The following is a 20018-nucleotide window of genomic DNA, read 5'->3' as shown; positions in this document are numbered from 1 at the left end:
AGGAGGGGAGGGGGGAGAGTCCCAAGAAAAGGCTACGAGCCGTGAACCTCTGGGGACCAAACCAAGTGGGGGGGAGGGGAGAACGGAGGGGGAGGGGAGAGTCAGCAGCGGGGGGGGGGAGTTTGGTTCAAGTGAAGACAGAAAATGCTGGGAATTTTCCCATCCACAAGGTTTATTGTCCTTTCAGTGTCCCTAAGATAGGCTATTTAATTCTGAATAAGCAGTAGCATCGTATTCTGGGCACATACATGAGAGAATTTAGGTGCTATTTTAAAAGACGTAAAATTCATTGGTTTCCCTTTTTTACAGAATGCCTTTGAAATGCGTGTTGCAGCGGGGGGGGGGGTTGTTCTCAAAAAATCCAGTTTAAAACAAAATTGGTTTTGTTTTTGTTTCTTTGTTTTTAAAAAAATGCTAGCTCTGGCTTTTACAGCGGTATGCCTTGTTAAACGCACAAGTAATCTCTCCAGAAAACGGAAGAGTGAAATAAATTAGTCATGTGCAAATAAAAAGAGAAAACACCAAAAAATCGTTCGACTCTATCTAGGAGCTGAATTACCCTCTTTATTGCCAGTTTAGCTGATTTCGGAGCAAACTGGAATCAATTACTTGCTGTTTAATTTCTAGCACTCATCCTTAAGCCTCAACCAAAATATTGACCTAGGAGGTTTACATAAGTTGGGCTCTTGCCATCCCAACAACATCTTGTTTAGGTAACCACTAATTTGAATAAATTCCCCATTTCTGTCTTTTCTTTGCACTTTCTTCTTCTAAAAGTGGCGGATTTAGCTCAAGCCACTGTAAAACAGTCATTTTTCTAGCTTGCTTGGAAAGAAAGAAGGAAGAGAGAGAGAGAGAGAGGGAGAGAGAGGGAGAGAGAGAGAGCTTTATGTCAGCAACGAGAATGGGAAATGAATGCAAAATCGGGTTAGAGATGGTAGTGATGGTTTTGGGGGGGGGGGGTTAAAAAAAACAAAACCAGAGGCAATTTGTTAAAATGTACTTTCAAGTATGTGGAATATCTGGCTACTTGCAGCTCCTTTGTATGTAAATACTGTGGAGAAAAGGCCCTCCCCATCTTTGTAATTAATTGACACGTTATACCACTCATCATGTGCTACAGCACCAATGGTGGAGGCTCGCATCCCCCCTCCCAAAAAAACCCCGCAATTTCACATCTGCAAACACTGTCTTCATCCACTTGACTCCTAAGACCCGCCCACACGTGGCCAACCTTTTGCGTTTTTAATGCATTTCTCCCCCCCCCCCCCTTCTCTCTCTCTCTCTCTCTCCCTCTCTCCCTCTCCCTCCTCTCGGCAGGTTCATGTGCGGAGACCAACCTTATATGGACTGCCCGTCTCAGCAATGGCTTGTTTTTTTCGAGGAGGCACCGTCAGCGCGCTGTGCTTAAAGCAGACCCTCAAGTAAACGCACGTTGGCATTTTTCCTGGAGTTACAAAGTCTTGCGGAAGCCCCGCCAGTTGCCCCCCTTGTGCTCCGCGGCTCTGAGCAGCCAAGCCCGAAAAGCGCAGATATTAGATGCTGAAAGACCGCCGCTGATTTTTGCCCTCCTCCTCCCACCACCGCCACCCCTCCTCCGCCTCCTCCGCCGCTGCCACCGCGTCCCCTCTTTTATTCCAACCCAACACCCCCCACTTCCTTCTTCTCTCCCCCCCCACCACCTTCCCCCCCCCCCAACCGGTGTATGTTTGGCGAAGCAAGAGGATTGACAATCTGGTCCTTCAAAGTTTCCTGCCTCAGATTTGCCCGGAATATGTCTCTGACCAACACAAAGACCGGCTTTTCTGTAAAGGACATCTTGGACTTGCCAGACACCAATGACGAAGACGGATCCATCGCGGAAGGGGGCGACGAAGAGGCGGAGGGGCCGGAACCCCCCAAAAAGCCCGGGGTTTTGGGGACAACCGCCTTGGACTCTGTTCAGACGCTACCTCTGAAGAACCCCTTTTACGACAATACCGATAATCCCTACACGCGTTGGCTCGCCACCACCGAGAGCATCCAGTATTCCTGTAAGTAGCCAAACTTACACTGGGGACCCCTCTCTTTGTGAGTCTCTCGCCCTCGCCAGGAGCCCGGATGAGGCCGTGCGGCTTCTCCTCCGCTACTCTCCCCTCGCCAAATTCCTCCTTTTGCTGTTGTGTGTCGTGCGTGTTTTAACTTCTTCTTGGAAATGACGGGAACAAATGGGAGATCTGGGTTCTTTAATTACCTGAACCGAGTAAAAATAATGGCTTTCAATCCTTGTTTGAGAAAGAATAAAACTCCAGTCTGAAAAGATTTTAAAATGTGCCTTCCAAAATTCTCCCAGCCACCCAACCGTGTTTCTTCACACACACACACACACACACACACACAGAGAGAGAGAGAGAGAGAGAGAGAGAGAGACTCCCGCTTCCCTGAATCCTTCTTTCTACTTCTCTAACCAACAGAGTATTCTTTGTGGGGAAATTTTGGATGGCTTTGCTTTAGACGTTTGTAAACCGTCCCATTGGCTGTGCTGGATCAAAGAATGGCTTGTTGAATCATCCTTTAAAAATCAATCCACGTAGCCCAGAAAGAAGAAGTCCGTTTTGTTTGTTTGTTAAAGGAAGAGACCAAAGTCCAAACATTGTAAAAAGCGGGGGCGGGGGGCTCCAGCGGGATATTCTCCTGCGCAAGACTGCATTAACAAATTGGGAGCTACGCAAGACCGCTGTGGATTGCGCCAAGATTTTTATGGTGACCATAGTCTGTCTATATCTACAAATCCTTATCTCTTACTATTTCTGTACTGTGTTTCCTAACAGATTTAACATGGCATATATAGTCACCTTGTTTTGCCTCTATGCTTTCTATTTGTGTTTGTAATTTTCTTAGAGGGAAAGAAGATTAAAACGCACAGTCGCCTATACCTCACATGGGGAAGGAGAATGTGTGGCTGTGACAAACACGCATCAGATAGAGATGTTTCCAACAACACACACTTAATCCAAAGGGCTGTTAGGGACTTAGTTGTCACATATATGCAGAACTAAACTGGGGTTTCCCCGTTGCAATTTGTTGTACGTTTAGTCTTGGTGAACCTCCCTTTGGAGACCCAGAGGCTCATTTCTTATTGAGGATGAGGGTGGGCGTCCCAAAACGAGGGGGTTGCAGAGGACCCCCGTCACTTTCCTTTCTCCGGGTTGGGAAGCTGAGAAGGAGCAGAGCCCGGCGGGTCACCAAGAGGGTGAGGGGGGGCATCCTGCGATCCTGCTCGATCCTGCTCGATCCTGCTCGCCTGCCTGCCTGGCCGGCCGGCCGGCCGGCTTTCTTCTGATCTGCTTCTTTTGTGGCTTCCCCTCAGTGCACGGCTTGGCATCCAGCAACTCCCAGCAGGACTCGGCGTCCAAATCTCCGGAGCCTTCGGCGGACGAGTCTCCGGACAACGACAAGGAAACTTCGAGCAACGGCGACTCCGGCAAGAAACGGAAACGGCGGGTGCTTTTCTCCAAGGCGCAGACTTACGAGCTGGAGAGGCGCTTCAGGCAGCAGCGGTACCTGTCGGCGCCCGAGAGGGAGCACCTGGCCAGCCTGATCCGCCTCACCCCGACGCAGGTGAAGATCTGGTTCCAGAACCACCGCTACAAGATGAAGCGGGCCCGGGCCGAGAAAGGTATGGAAGTGACTCCTCTCCCCTCCCCGCGCCGGGTAGCCGTGCCCGTCTTAGTCAGGGACGGCAAGCCGTGCCACACGCTCAAGGCACAGGACTTGGCTGCCGCCACCTTCCAGGCGGGGATCCCCTTCTCAGCCTACAGCGCCCAGTCTCTCCAGCACATGCAATACAATGCCCAGTACAGCTCGGCCAGCAACCCCCAGTACCCCTCAGCGCACCACTTGGTACAAGCCCAGCAATGGACTTGGTGAACTCTCTCTAGAGCCACAGAGACTCCAAGGAGAAGGATTCCAAGTCAGTCCTGCTGGGGGAGGAGGGTGCGCGCGCGCGCGCGTGTGGACGGGTCAAGACTGAGATTCCGAGGCTGGGGTGGGGAGGGTGTTTCCTTATTTGGGGGCGGGGGTCAGTTTTCATTATTTTGGTCGTTTTGTGCGCCATGTTTACAAAGGGGGGGGGGGAATACGCCGTTGCTAGTGGTCCTGTCTACCTACAACTACAGATTTTAAAAAAAATAATAAAAAACGATTAAAAACTGAACGCTTTTGTGGTTTTTGTAAAGTATGTTTGTGTGCCGTAGAAGCTGTTGTCAGCTGTATATTAACCAAGGAGCGAGTAATTTAAAAATACAGTAGAACGTTATTTCTCATTTATGCAGAGATATTTATGGTCATGTATAAAATTCTGGCCACTATTAGCACTTCTACTTTTATTTTATTTAACGGTAAACCTATTTAGTGATTGTTGACATAAATTCAGGCCGGCCTTTATTTTTGGTTTGTTTCTGATTGGATAGGAAATTCCCACCCCGTGGGGGGGGGGGGAGGAGCGCGCGCGCGTGTGTATATATGTATGTATACACACATACGGAATGAAAAAGTATCCATATAAATATACATGTACAAATCCGAACAGAAAACTAGGAGATTTTGAGACTTTTATAAGAATTTTAATCAGAATGCTGTGTTTTGTTTTGTTTTAAATTCACATTAAACGGAACGCTTCTGTTGTGGTTAAACATTAAGTTAGCCTCTCTCGTTTTTCTTTTTCTTTTGTTAGTAACGCTGGAACAAACTCTGAGGAAGGGGCTCCTGCTGGAAGACACAGCAGAGAGGGAAGCGGGTGGGTCCGTGGAAGGGGCTGTGGGAGGAGGCCTAAGCGGCTTGCGAGCGAAGGTTGCCCAGCGCTTGTGCGCCGTAGCCGGAGGAGGACTCGGAGTCTTAGAACTCTTGAGGACGAGGACAGAGACAGGAACGGGCCTCCCTCCCTCCCTCCCCACCCCCGGCCCAAACTTTCTTCAAGCTGAAGCTGAATATAATCTTGTCCTCTTTGCCTTCTGCCTGCTCAAGTTTATCTACTTGAGATACTAATAAGGAGATAAAGTGACGGGTGGAAAGGAAAAATCAGCCTCCCCCTGCCCCTCCCCCCATCCTCCCGCAGCCTCATTTAAATGTAAGAGTGCTCCTTCAAGATGAGAAGCTTTTGATTCTAATAGCAATTCAATAGCGTTTACTTTCTCAGCTGGGTTGAGGTTGGTTACTTCGAAACTGGAAGTCCCGCCGCGAGGTTCCCTTCCGCGACTTCTCGCCAGGTCTTTGCGACTTTGGCAAGGGAGGCCAATGTTCACACGGCCACGCAGACGAAACCGCGGGCTGCTTCAGGGTCTTGTTTTGGGGGGCATCTGAACCTCACTAAGGTGTGGTTTTTCTGCTCCCCTCCTGGGCAGGGAAAGACATTTTAGACAGTGGGAATTGTTTGGAGCCGCTTAATGAGGTGAAGCGTGCCTGGTGGAGACGTTTTAAGACCCCCAAAGACCTTCCTCTTAAGAGGAGACCGTGAGCACGTCCATTTCGTATCCGGAAGGAAGAAAGAGAGATGGGGACTTAATTCGGATCGGGTGGTGCTTGATACAAGCTGAAAGGGTTAGCCGACAGGTTATCCGGGCTGCTTGTCTGCTTTGCCCGAAGAATGCGATTTGAAATCAGGCCCGTCGAAAGCACTTTCACATGTCAATGCTGCGCCATGTCGGAGACTGTAGCTCTTTCCCGAAGCTCAGCAAACAAGTGGATCCAGAGAAGGGGCACCCTGGGCACGGAGAGCGGTCCCCGTGGAGCTTCCGCCAGAGCTGGCCACGTTTCAACTCCGCATCCAAAGCAAACACAATTATCTGGCGCCGAGATCTCTTTCTGCTGCAGCCTTCGCTCGCCTCTCCGACAGGCTGGGGATTGAGCGAGCCAGCCTTCGACTGCTGCACTCGAGGGCCCGCCGCCAACTCTGAGGCCAAAGCAGAAAATCTGCCTCCTTTTCTGGGGTGGCTTCTCTGCTAGTCCGGCCGTGGACCAGCTGCAGCCTTCTCTGTGGGGCAGCCCATTTGGGATTGGGGCCGTCAAAACTGCCTCCGGTGGGCTGGCAGCTTGTCCCTCGAAGCTGAGTTTGCTTTTCGGGGTGGGGGGAGGAAGGAGCCTTTCCCCCTGCTAGGGAGGGTCTTTATAGGAGCTCACCTGCTCCTTCTGTCCGACTTGCTTGCACCCAGTTGCAGGCCTGCTTCAAGCCCCGATTTCAGACTCGACTCCTAGAAACCCAATATTTAGAACAGATCTATCGTGGTTCACATTCAAGCGCACCGTCCCAGTGAAATGCTCTCTTTCCCCCTCTTTTGAAAAGCAAACCTTCCATCTAGAGCAGGGGCGGTGTGTTTGTGCGCGCGCGCGCGTGCGTGTGGAGTGCGGGGAGCCGCTGTCTCTCCGGTCTCTACTAAGTCTATCAAGCTGGCGAAGTCTTGTGTGGCCCTAACCCCCAGTGGCCTTCCATTTCACACGCCGGTGGTGGCGCGGGAGTTTGGGGTAGTCTATCTTTGCACAATATACAGTACCCATCACAAAACGGCACAATAAGGGAGGCTGGAAGTTGAGGATGTTAGAGGCGTGCATATTAAGTTGGGGTGGGGGAAAGAAAAGAAAGCCACGGAAGGGACGGAGGGGGGGGAGAACGCTTTCCCTTCCCTCTCTCTTCTTCTTTCCCTTGTTCTTCTCGGGGTGTGGGTGTGTGCGTGTGTTTAAATGCAATTCATCAACTGGCGTATCTGGAATGAGCAGAGCATCCCCGAGTCAGGGGGAACTACCTCGGGTTTTGTTCCGCCTGTCAGTTGGTGCCATTGTGAGCCACGTTGCACATGCCGTATTCCATATGGACAGCTGGGCCGGGAGAGGGCAGAAAGGGACCTTCACAAAACCCAAATTGTATCCGCCTTTCAAAACCGGTATTGTTGTCTGTGAAAGGAAGACGAATTAAAAATCCGTGCTATATCTATTCGAAGAAGAAGAAGAGCCCTTTCCCTCCCTCTTCTTGAAAGCAAACATGGCCTCTTTTTTCTCTCTAGAGTCTACTGAAAATATGCCTCTAGTTTCACAGACAATTAGGTTCTTGTATCTACACAGAGGTTAAAACAAAAACTCAGCCATAAAATTACTTTTTTAAAAAAACGTTGGTTTTATGCCTCCCTATCCCCCCCCCCCTCCATCCTAATTGTAGTTCCTCTGGCTGCCTGTCTAACTGTTTAGCTGGCTGTTTAGCTCGCTGAGCTGGGCCGAGAAAACAAGGAATCTCATTCACGAGGAGATGTGATGTTATGCAGAGACTCCTCAGATCACAACTGGATACGGTTGCTGCTGGCTGCTGCTGGCTGATGATATATGTGTGTGGTTCTCTGCCCTCCTCCAGAGAAATCAAGAACCAGCCCCATGCTGTCTAGAATGACCACAGGAAGTTCTCTGGAGGATGATTGATGGACATCATCCAGGCAAATTTAAGCGCTTATAAGTCCCACTGATTTCGCGGGGAAAGTTAAGCATTGGCTTATATCTGCCCTTTGGAAATCGATAAGATTTAAAGGTGCTTAATTTTGTGCTTGAGTCGTGCCTTTTTAATCACAGCACTTAGCTTAATATAGCAGGCCATTGCGAAAAATCGGTACACCTGGGGTTGTACCTCTTATTATGTTATTCCAACATCTGTCTTTCTATCTATCTAGGGAAGCCAGGGCGTTTCTGGTTTAGTACCCTCCTCCTTAGTATACCGGGGTGTGATTCTCAAAAATCACTGATGATAAGCTTTTATTCCAAACCTGCAGTTCTTCCTTAGCCAGTCAGTTTCTTCCGAGTCACCAACGGCCAGGACGCAGCACGCATAGTTACGCCGTTTGACGGTGGCAATCCAACCATATCTATTGGGAAGTAAATCCCATTGAGACCAACAGGCCTTATTTCCTGATAAATCTGACTAGGCTTTGGAGTGCGAATACTGCTTAAACTGGGGTGATTAAGCGTTTTCTTAACTTTCCCACTGAAAGCCACGGTACCGAACAACAAGTAATGCCATACTGGCAATAACGATTGACTCGCATTCCAAAGGACGCCAGTTTGCGAAACCAAAACAAGCCCCTTTCCCGCCTCCTCGGTTCCTCAAAAGGGGCTGTGTGTTTTCGTGGCTCGATCGGGCCCCACCAGCCCAGCCTCCTCGAAGGAAAGCACATTTTTCGGTATTTCAATAGAAACGCCGGAGCGAAATCTTTGTGTTCATTGGTTAAGCGGTCGCTGTTACTCAATAGGTTTTTGAAGACAATAGCAGGAGGCAATTTGAAAGAACTACAGCGGGGGAAGAGAGAGAAAGAAGACAATGAAAAAATGTTCCGTTCATTTGAAAACTGATGGATTGTTCCTGGAGCTGCAGGTCTCTGCGCGCGCGTGTTCCTGAGCACGGGAGAGCCTCTCCCGACAGCTACCTAAGTCTTCTCTCTGAGCCGTTTTCTTCTACTCCCCCCCCCCCGCCTCATCGCTTTCTCTCCCGCATCCCGTCAATGGAGTAGCTATTTAGGGAGAATCAGCTAACCTGATAATGAGCTGAAAAACCCCTTTAAGCTCAGGAAATAACCTACTTTCATTACCTATTGACTGTAAGGCTTAGTTTAGACCTGGCCTGGGATTTTTTAAAAGGGTCTTTTCAAGAGGCCTGGTCAATGAGAAGCTAATCCAATATTTACAAAGTATAAAGACAATTCTCAATTGTATTTATGAAGGACCGATCACCGTGCGATTACTTGGAGGAGGTGGAGAGGAGAAGGCAGAAAGGAGGGGAGGAAAGCAAACTCTCGGTTGGTGGCAGCAGGTTGGAGACCTTACCGACACCCCCCGCTCCAGCCTCCACCCGCCACCCCGAACTTCCTGCGCGGGGCCCAGCTCAAGAAGCGCGCGCGCGGAGCGATGTAGCAGCAGATACTCGTGAAGTGTTGGTGTGTATTAGATATTGTATTGAGCAATATTTCAGGAAATATGTACTTGTGGCGTCCTGAGAGCGACACTCTTGCTCTGTCGATAAATCAACTCGCTTTATCCCAGCATCTGCAAATAAACTCTCTCTCATCTCCCCCATCAAAAGAAAACAATTTAGTTTTATTGCTTTATTTCTCTCCTTCCCTCCCTCCCTCTCTTCCTCTTGGAGGCCTTCTTCGATTATAAACGCTGTTATTAATAAAGCTAGCTAGGCGAGCTTTAATCGCTTACAATCGGGCGAGGAGGAGGCGGGGGAGCAGCGGGGGAGGAACAAGCGTCAGGCTCCGGACGAGTCTCTCCCTTTTACTGACACGCTTTCGCCACAAGGGGTCACTAGAGCCCTTCATTTCTGCACAGTTGACTCTCTCCCCCCCCCCCGCACCCCCGTGGGAAATCGAGAGCCGGCATAGATGTACCTTTTAGGATCTGAAATGTTGTTCACAGGGGATGGATAGAAAGAGTTTGTTATTTTATTTGTTTCAGCACTGCCGAAGTTGGTGTCCGAAGTTTCTAAGCGTGCTATGTCTGAATCCAACTATTTTATTTGGATTAACAATGGTGCAGCGACTCAAAAGTATAATCTTCAATTTCTGATCTGTTATCTGCTCAGGGGCGTAGCCAGGATTTATTTTTGGGGTGGCAGGCTTTAGGGGGAGGCAGAACCAAGTTATCTGCAATGCAACTGGTTAGTTAAGTATTTTTTTATTTATTTGCTTAATCAAATAAGAGGGCGGCTGCTTTTTTGTTTCACTCAATGCAATTCCGGAATAAAATAAAATAAAATAAAATAAAATAAAATAAAATAAAATAAAATAAAATAAAATAAAATAAAATAAAATAAAATAAAATAAAAACGCTGCAATGGGGTTGTCAACTTCCTTCGCCACAAAGCAAACGAAATACGTTCTTCACTTTAATTCACAAGCAAGCATAATAGTCCGCCCATGGCTTGAGGGGAGCTCACTGTCCATTATCTGACCCTCTGGCAAAGCAGGGCCAGGCTGCTTTTAAGTCAGAACGTGGCTTGGCTGGAAAGTTAAACATCGTCACTCGGTGATGAAATTCTATCTATTCACATAGAATGACCAGACCACTTGCCTGCTTTGGGGAGGAGGCAGCTGGAATTCACATTGAATGCCAAGGGTCAGTTTTAATTTTGGTTGTGTGAAGTGCAGTCAGGCAGCTTCAAGTCTCTAGACGTAATTGTCTTATGGAGGTGGGTGCTCTTTAGATGATGTGTCTTCCTTCAAAATGTGATAATCGAAAACATGAGCTGGGTTTTTCAGATGCTGTTCTTACTTGTGTAGAACCGCATTCAAAATACAGGCTAACTTTGGGGAGAAAATAATGCTCCAGAATTGTTTGGAGGATCCATTTACCAAAAGCATGAATCCATGAAAGTGTGGAGCAATTGGTTGTGTCAATTATCTCCAGCAGACTTCGTAGCACACAAACCAGGCATTTTTTGCTTGTGGTGGTGAACTCACATCCAGCCTGCACATAAAGTCAATGCCTGAAAGATTTCCAGAAGTCTGCCTGTGAGCTTCAGTGTGCAGAAACTGTCACAGGTTTCTAAGGGGACTTTGCAGAGTTGAACATATGAAATGAATCTCACGGTTGAGAGTACAGCAGAATCTTGGTGGTGACAGTGGCCTTGGATGAAGATGTAGACAGTGGCGAAGGGTGGGTTGTCAGCACCCGGGGCAAGGCAAGTAATTTGTGCCCCCTAACCCATGGATTTTAGCACTCGAGTCTCTTCCCGATGTTGCACCCGGTGTGGCCGGCCCCCCGTGCACCCCCCACGCTACGCCACTGGATGTAGATAATTGTTTGAATCAGATGCACCCAGTGAGGGTCATCTGATCCCTGTCAGGCAACATCCAGATGTACCTCTGTAGCACAGATAGTCACCATCCATGCATTTTATGTGTAAGAGCCATTCTAGCCACTAAACGGAATGATGCAGCAGACTGAGGAAGTGGGAGATTCTGGAATGTACCACTTCAGGCTTCAGGAGGGGGGGGTCATGTTTTACAATGCTCATCTGTGTTGAAACAAAACCACTCTTAGTACAACCGTTTCCTTAAGGTGCCAACTTCCTGCATGCAAAGAGTTTTTAATGTGAGGATTGGGGGATTTTTAAATAAAAAATGGCATGCACACATCCCAACTGTAGTCTGAAATAATGCAATCCAGAATTCTACCACCTCGCTCTATCTCCTCATTCTTTGTGAGAACAACTGTGAGCTCTTTTTAATCAGAAGACTACAAAGAGGCTGTGTGTCACTTTCTGGGTGATGCTTGAGTACTGCCCCATGAACAAGAACAGATTTAGTTATTACTCAGGGTTAATAGATGGAACAGTGATTAATATATTCCCAAGTGGTCAGGGGAGAGTAGGTGTAACTGCCTTTCCATCTCTCATTAAGACTACCTAACTTTAAATTCACGTCCTTTCTCATTTATAAAGCAAAGAAGCCCCCAGAACAAAAATTATTGATTTGAGTAGAGAGAGATTATCATAGAAAGCTGGTCTCTTTTTGCTTTTTGCTTTGTGTTGCCCCTATAGCAGCAATCCTGTCCAGGATTCCAGCCAACAAGATAAATCCCTTTCTCGAATACTCCATTCCATCCTCCTCCTCCTCCACCATTCTAACTGCCAGCATTTCATGCCCACTGAGCATGCACAATGAATTTTCCCTAAGTATGCTGATTTTGTGGATCTCCTTGTGGATTTTGCCCATTTTGATTGCATAAGGATCCACACTCAAATAATGATGTTAGCCTGCCTCTCCACCTTGCAAAACTGTAGTAAGGGTTACTGAGATACACATGCAAGGCCTAGAATGTTCTATGTGCTACCACCGCTTAGCTTGGGTCTAGGAATAAAGGAATAGGTTGTCTCCTTACACCCCACTTGTACAACAGAATACACTAACTTCTCTCTTTTTAAAAATGTCATTCCCCTCTTGTTCTCAATCAAGAAGTATGATGCATGAGCCTGTGGCTTTGTTTTTATCTGTTAACATGATCTGAAAGGGGGAAAGGGAGTAATACTGTAACCAACCACAGAGAGGCGCTATTGGATAAGAAGAGGGCATCAAAAATAGTGCAGCATCTGATCCGAGACAGATTTTTGTGCCATTTGGCATCCTATGTGAAATGAAGTTGTATTATCCAGGGGTATACCAGGGGTTTTGAATGACCTCTTGTGGGCAAAGATTGCTTGAGTTGCCTCAGAGCCCTTCACCAAAGCGGGAAAAGGCACTGGCTGCTTAAATGTTGGATTTATCATCTATGCATCTGAGAGCAAGATTTGTCAATGCTCAACCTCCCCAGAGAGGAGCCAAATGTGAGATGATACAATTTATTTGGAGAAAAACTGAGATATGCATGCAAAAGTGACCCAACGGTTCATCCGTCAACATTCCTACGAAGAGAACCAATTTCCTCAATGTGGGGAATGGGACAGGTAATATTTTGAATCCAGAAGGCCCTGGGTCTCAGTTTCTGGTACCTCTGGTTAAAAGGATTTCAAGTGCCAGGGTTTGGAAAGTCTCAGACCTTGAGACCCATTACAACAGACGGGCCAGTGATCTAACTGAACTTCAAATGCTCAACAGTCTATTGTCATCAAAAAGCACAAGGCTCTTGCATTAAAGTTAGCCCAGAAATGTTTGTGAGGCTCCTTCAGACATGCTTGGTCATTCTTTACTCCGGTGGACCCTGGAATTGGATCAAAGCATCCCTGTGGTGAAAGTCAGAGAAGTTCCTGCATGTGCCTGGGATTTGGAGGGGTCACATGCCCAGATGGGGGCAAGAGGAAACTTGCTTGCTATATGTGATGGTATTCCGTGCCTGGCATTAGATGATCGATAGTATTCAATGGTATTTAACATTTTACAGTTGTTGGCATTGTTCAGTTTTTGAAAATCCATGCCCAGCACCTGCCAATGCCAAAACAGTCCCAGGCTGCCAATAGGCAAAATCTTGAATTCTGAATAGAGAATTTCACATTCATATTTTTAATTTGAATTTAAATCTGATGTGTTTCTTTCAACATTTAAATGGGAAAACAACAATTGTAATTATTCATTCAGCTTCAGGTATAAGCAAATCATTGTCTCTCTGTACCAGTTTTCAGATGGAGTACGGTCCAAGTATTGGAAGAAATGCATTCTCTGGCTTCCTCCTCCAGCAGTGACAAAGATTGGCTGCCAATAAAAGTCTTTCCCAATCTGATTTATCTACCCTGCAGTATCACAGAACACACACTTGGTTTTTTAAATTTGTGGTCTTTGTCTTTTATTGTCTAAATACTTGACAATTCTGTATGTTTCTTTTGTTTAAAGAAAAAAAGCGAAAACAAATTGTTGTAAAAAAAATCTAATGCCCTTTTCTTGTAGAGCAATGCCTTAGCAGTGAGTAATGGATTCCTGTGATTTGCTCCTTCCCTCTGCAGAAATTGTGTCCTACTGAAGGTTAAGGATACTCATCTGAAAACTCATCTGTCATACAGAGAGGTGTTTATTTGAAATGTTGCATAATGTGACTGCATCACATATTCCTAGTAAATGAATTGTTACATGGCAATCATCAAATCAGGTCCTTAGAATAAAGAATCTCACTGAGAAGACAAAAAATATTGACAACCAGTAGCTCACTGTGAAATAGTGTTTGTGCTGTATCTGAATGGCGGGGGTGGGGCAGGGACACCCCGCTGGGTAAAGAGATGCAGAGTAAGCATAGGACACCTCTCATGGTCAGGGAAAGCTTTCTGGCTGGATTTCCCCATATAAACAGCAGGTGGAGTTGGCATCTGTGTGGGTTCTTTCCAACAATTTTATGATTCTGCAATTTTTGATTCCTCTAAATATGAGGCTTCCTTATGCTGTTTCAGATCTTCTAGCTCAGCTTTCAAACATCTCTAGAAAAGGTATTTCCCAGCCTCACTACCTGAAATCCTTTTCACTGAAAATAGCTAGAATTTAATATTGGACTGTTCTGTGCACAAATCTCCACACCTGAACTGTGGACACTCCTCCCAGATGGCAGGAACAGAGAAGTCATCCACCCAAGTTCACATACCATGATCCTGCAGATGTAATCTATTTAGGGAATGAATTATCCGCAGAATCCTGGCCTTGGTCTTTCTAAGGAAATCCAGCAAGAGGAGCATCTTTGGGAAACAGGGTACTGCTCTCAAGCTAACCTTATTTCTGCACACACACCCCTCCCCTAACCAGTCCAATACATTTTCTCTCAGGAGGCAAAGGCCTGAATGACGGCAGAATCTCCATATGCACAGCAGGACAAAGGGTTCTGTATCTTCCAGACCTCAGTGACCTGTTTACTTTCTTCTACAGCACCATGGCTGTGCAAGAGAGTTTTGGCAGGCACAGCTTATAGATGAACACAGGCAGAGAAAGTGCTACACACCATGTTGCAGAACAGGAGTCCTGGCTTCCTTTCCATCAAGTCACCTTCACCTACCCTACAGGTTGCAGATGTTGGATGGTTTTAGATGAGTAGGAGAGGATATTTTATTTATTAATTATCCTTCATCTTCTTACTTGTGTAAGAATGCAAATACCTATTTCAGCAGAATTAAAAAACCCATCCCTGCACAGCTTATCTTTAGAAGCTTTTAGAGACAAGGTTGTTTAACCTAGAAGAATTATGATATCCAGTGATGTTTTGGCAGACTTGGATCATCTCCCTTTTATGTTTCCCTCTCAGACTGTTTAAAGAAACAAGAAACAAGATTTACTCACAATAAAATACTTGCCAGGATTCAAAGAGATACAGTGATGAAAATCAGGCTGGCAATAATCCTTAAAAGTTACAGAAGTCTATAGTTCAATTCAAAATGATGTGTGCTTCTTTGAGGAGACCACAGATAACTTTATCCCATCATAGGTAAGAAGAGTGTGCAGTGACAGGAAGATGAAGTTTTCTATTGTTCTCCTTCCTACCACAAAAGTTTAGAGGTTGTGACATCATACAGTCTCGTTTATGGCTCTCTAGAAATCATGCATCTGTGGTTTTGGCTGCAGATTCTCCCACAGGAGAGCCTTCTGTCAATTACTGGGAGAGTAAATGAAGGTGTCTAGCCAATGCCTGGGTCTGTTGTGAGTAGAGGCTCTACAGCGGTTGAGATTGAGCCAGATACCAGGACAACAACCTACCATGAACTAACTAACTAACTAACTCTCTCTCTCTCTCTCTCTCTCTCTCTCTCTCTCTCTCTCTCACACACACACACACACACACACACTGTGTGACACCCCAACAACCTATTGTGTTTCAGTAAGGTTTACTAAGGTAATGTGTGTGAACTGCTTTGAGTATTCTAAAGTGTGAAATAAATGTTATGAGTTGGTTTCACAACCACCAGTTGGATGCTGCTCAATAGCAACAGGGTCCCAATTCATACTGGGGTGCACTGGCTATTTCTGCAAGAAAAATCAAGGGCAAACCTCTGGGTTAACATCACATGAAGTTTGGCCTTTGTTCAGTCTTCTTCATTTTAGTTTCTTTATACCTCTCCTCCTCCCCACCCCGTTCAGCTCAGCTGCCATCAGCATTCAGAAAGCTTTTTGACAATTTAGGGATTCAAATTCTTCAAATTTACAAACTTCTATAGTTCAGTGTACGTAGCAACTTCTTCCTTATACTTTATTTCCAAACCAAGTATCACTAAACCAGCTGAAGAGAAGAGCAATGATCAGGATGGGACCACAGTGCAGAGAGAGAAGGGCTTTCTCTCCAGGACATGATCCTGACTCAATCCCTTCCTCCAAATCTTCTACTTGGTCTATGAAGGAAGCAGCTTTGCCACCACTACCAGTTACACTACCCCACTCCACCTCCCATAGCAAATTTTCCTGTCTGGTTAATTGGCACTCAGTAAGAAGTAGGACTTTGCATTATTATTTTTGCTGGGGTTTATATACTGGTTAATCCAGTATATAGCAAAACAAAAGGAGTGAAATGAGTTCCTGAATAGAATGGGTCTTAATTGTCACAGATATTTCCCCTTGCATATTCCTGAATCTGTACTTCTTAATTTAGTACTTCAAGCCAATAACAACAACAACAATTTATTATTTGTACCCTGCTCATCTGGCTGGGTTTCCCCAGCCACTCTGGGTGGCTTCCAACAAAATATTAAAATTACAATAGTCTGTCAAACATTAAAAGCTTCCCTAAACAGGGCTGCCTTCAGATGTCTTCTAAAAGTCTGGTAGTTGTTTTTCTCTTTGACATCTGCTGGGAGGGCGTTCTACAGGGTGCCACCACCGAGAAGGCCCTCTGCCTGGTTCCCTGTGACTTGGCTTCTTGCAGTGAGGGAACTGCCAGAAGGCCCTTGGCACTGGATCTCAGTGTCTGGGCTCTTCCTTGATGAAGTGGTTTAATTCTGACAGCACTTTTCAAAGTTGTTCAGCAAGTTAACATTCCTTTTCAGATGTCCTCAATGCATTTATCAGCTTTTTCAATTTCCCTGTATCAGGAGCTGCCTGAAGTACACTTGGTGGGCCTCAGGCTCACATAACTTTCTCAATGACTCAAGCGGAAAACCACACAACCAAAGTTCTGGAGAGCTGGACGCTGCTCTGCAGGAAAAGGAAGACATGACTTCAAGGCCTCAAATAGAAAATGGCAATTCACATCTAATTCTGCAAGCAGATTGAAAGTGCTGTGTGGAAGAAGAGTGAAATATCAATGATAAGGATTTGACACTCATTGGTTATCAATTATTGTTGATTAATAATGAAAATATTTTATATTTTATAATTAATAAATGTGCAAGAATTAATCATGTCACTTAATAATATTAGGCATAATGTTAAATTTCATTGTTACTAGTTGCTAGCAATAATAGTAATACAGTATTATTAACTTTTATTATTATTTTGCTCTATATTATAATTATTTCTTAAGGTGAAAGGAGGAATACAGGGAGATGTTTTCTAAAGAGCAGTGAGAGGAATCATTTCTCTCTTATCTTAAGCACCAATCCACTAAGACAGGAGACTAAGACCCACTGCTTGCTCCTTCAGAGCAAAAGGAGTCAGTGGAAAGTTGTTGATATTGGCATCTATCTGTCTTGAGTGACAATGAAAGAGTGCACCTTCAGGGGTAAAGTCAAATCATAACAGAGATGCAGTGCCGTTAGTGGCTGTAGAGACCAGCACAGGAGAGACATGTTTTATTGCAGCTGGGGCAGATGAAGGCATCCGTTTTCGCTGTTACAGATACATCATGGCATTTCTTCTCTCTGCACTTCTCCCAGGGGTCATTTCTCCCCTGGTCACTGCTGTGGATACACAACCAGGCTCTGCAGTCGCCTGCAAGGGACTCCCATATGGCACGGTTGAAGTTGCCAGCCTTCATGTCACATTTGCAGACATCTTTGTAACACAGAGTTGGTCTGCCAACAGGCCTAGTGCCTGAAGCCAGCTCTCTGTAGAGCACATCCTTGAGAGTCCTGCCATGTTCCATTCTGTGGACATGACTGAGCTAGGGTTGCTGAGGCAGAAGCGCAAGCACGCTGGGAATGTTTGCTTGGGAGAGCATTTCTTTGTTTGAGGCTGTACTGCCATGTGATGCCCACATGTGGGCACAGCTCATAGGGAAGGCATTGAGGCATCCCACCTGGGGGATGTAAGTTGCCCACGACTCACATCCACAAAGCAGTGTGCTCAACACACAAGCCTGGTAGACCTTCATCTTAGTATTGGTTGTTAAGCTCACATTCTCCCATACCCTTTTGGAGAGCTGAGCCATTGCTGTAGCTAAGGCATCATTCCCAGCACTGGTGTGGGGAGGGCTCAAGTGTGTGTGTGCAAATACATGTAGGTTTGCTGGGTGTCTGGTGGTTGTGTGCTGTATATCTGGCGAGTGTGTGGTTAACGTGCATGTGTCATGAGTATATTTCTGTGTGTAGTGTTTATGTCTAGTTTATGCATCTGTGAATACACTGGCACATGGCTCTCAGAGGGGTAGCTGACTGCTAGCTATGCCTGCTTTAGACCAAGTTCCCCAATAGCATTCCAAACCTGTATAAAGCTCTAAGCAACGTGAGACCCAGGTATCTGAAGGACCACCTTCACCAATGCTTCCCAGCAGAGCCCTACAGCTAGCAGGGGATGTTCTGCTTATGATCCTTTCAGCCAGCATTGATGGCAGGGCCGTGAGGTGAGTCAGATTTATGGAGCTCCTTCCTGAATATTATTCTGCTGTCCTCCACACTAACTTTATTCAGTCCAAAGTTAAAGGTATTATTTGGCCAGGATTTCAGGACTTGAGTTGATGTTGATTCTGGAGCACATATTTATTTGCAGATTGAGGTGGGAATAACGAGGCAAAATACAAGTAGCTTGATAGGAATAGGGCCACATTTTATTAATTGAGCAGGGCAGTGACATTCCAGGAAAAACTCTGTGAATTATCCCTGCCCTGCCCCTTAAGTTCCATCCATTCAAGTGAGTAGAGAGTCTTCAACATCCTGCTGCAAGACTCAGGAAGCGTCGGCCATCCTCAAAGGCAGTGGTGTCCAAACTTTTTTCAGAGAGGGCCAGATTTGATGAAGTGTAGGGCCATGGGGGCCAACCAAAGGGCCAACCAAAGTTGTTGACCTTTTTTTAGGATTCAAGTTGTTGAGCTTCTTTTAGGATTGAAGCTGTTGAGTTTTTTTAGGATTTTACCCCAGGAAATAAACTGCCACAGGGGCCAGATTAAACTGACCAGTGGGCCGAATTAGGCCCCCCAAACGGACTTGGACATGCCTGCTCAAAGGTGTTTAAGGGTACTGAACTTATTCCTTGCCTCTTAACCTTAACCTTCCATGTGAGCAATCAGCAGGGCTGGCCCACCCATGAGACAAGATGAGGCAACGGTCTCAGGCAGCAGGGTCAACAGGGGCAGAAGAACTGTCCTCCAAGAAATGCACTGCCTGTTGTTGCTGCAGTGGCAGCAGTGCTGAGATGTCCTCCTTGGAGGCTGAATGTGCTGCCTGGGTAGCAGCCCCTCTACCATAGCCTCTTAGTGAACAGGAGGTGTTGCTGGTCTCCTCCTCCCTCTAGGAAGGGAATGGCCAATGCAGCCTTCCGAGGTCTCCTGGGCTCAGCTCCCATCTGATATGATTCAGAGCAAGCCCCTTCCCCCCTAATGATGGCCTCTGATTCCCACTTCAACTGTCAGATAAGGCTGATTTGATTCCAAATATAAATATTCACTTGCCCCTTCTTCCCTGATATGGACAACATTTTGTGGTTCATCTCAGCTGCCACTGGCAGAGGAAGAGGAGTGCAGGGGGAGCGCATAGCCCTGGCAGAGCGATCCTGGTGGGGTGCCACCGTGGCTGCCCCCCCTGCACTGGGCACCCCTGCAACGCACTCCAGCCACGCCCTCGCCTGCTCTCCACACACACACCCCGGTGCCGGAGCATGCGTGAAGCTCAGCCACTGTCAGCTGCCCAAATTTCTTGGGCCAGCGCTGCATATTCTCACAACTAAAAGATTTTTGAGGAAGTATTTGTGCTGCTTGCTTAAAGCATTAAAGGTAAAGGTAAAGGGACCCCTGACCATTAGGTCCAGTCGTGACCAACTCTGGGGTTGTGGTGCTCATCTCGCTCTATAGGCCGAGGGAGCCGGCATACAGCTTCCGGGTCATGTGGCCAGCATGACTAAGCCGTTTCTGGCGAACCAGAGCAGCGCATGGAAATGCAGTTTACCTTCCCGCCGAAGCGGTCCCTATTGATCTACTTGCACTTTTGACATGCTTTCAAACTGCTAGGTTGGCAGGAGCTAGGACAGAGCAATGGGAACTCACTCCATCGTGGGGATTCGAACCACCGACCTTCTGATCGGCAAGTCCTAGGTTCTGTGGTTTAACCCACAGTGCCACCTGCATCCCTGCTTAAAACATTTCTTTTAACTAAAAAATCAAGATGGAACGGCACATTCTCCTATAGGGTTTCTTTTAGAGCAGGGGTGGCTAACTCAGGCCTTCCAACGCTTATCAGCCTCAAC

General features: G+C 46.5%; 1 protein-coding gene and 1 long non-coding RNA gene across 4 annotated transcripts in view; one reads left to right on the top strand and one right to left on the bottom strand.

The window, feature by feature from the left end:
- LOC309347990 overlaps positions 1-1427 on the bottom strand; it is a 48948-nt gene extending 47521 nt beyond the window's left edge. Inside the window, exon 1 of the long non-coding RNA XR_014159112.1 lies at positions 1341-1427. This is a non-coding gene — a long non-coding RNA (uncharacterized lncRNA). The remainder of the gene's footprint in view (positions 1-1340) is intronic.
- On the top strand, positions 447-13616 carry NKX2-2 (NK2 homeobox 2; the record flags this gene model as incomplete). 3 transcript variants are annotated; one of them, XM_081872877.1, is made up of 3 exons in its annotated part: positions 1706-2033; positions 3350-3658; positions 13120-13616. In XM_081872877.1, the coding sequence occupies 3 exons, from the start codon at positions 1706-1708 to the stop codon at positions 13296-13298; spliced, it is 816 nt and encodes a 271-aa protein (XP_081729003.1). In that variant the 3' UTR covers positions 13299-13616. The 3 variants fall into 3 exon arrangements, with proteins under 3 accessions (XP_081729001.1, XP_081729003.1, XP_081729002.1); XM_081872876.1 differs by lacking the exon at positions 13120-13616 and adding an exon at positions 8730-9396; XM_081872875.1 differs by lacking the exon at positions 13120-13616 and having other exon boundaries at positions 447-2033; positions 3350-4017.
- Positions 13617-20018: the final 6402 nt, after the last annotated feature.

The sequence above is a fragment of the Podarcis erhardii genome (genome assembly GCF_964252035.2).
Source record: "Podarcis erhardii genome assembly, chromosome: 8".
Lineage (NCBI taxonomy): Eukaryota > Metazoa > Chordata > Lepidosauria > Squamata > Lacertidae > Podarcis > Podarcis erhardii.
The sequence above is the reverse complement of the archived record's forward strand: the minus strand, read 5'-3'. Positions and strand labels throughout refer to the sequence as shown.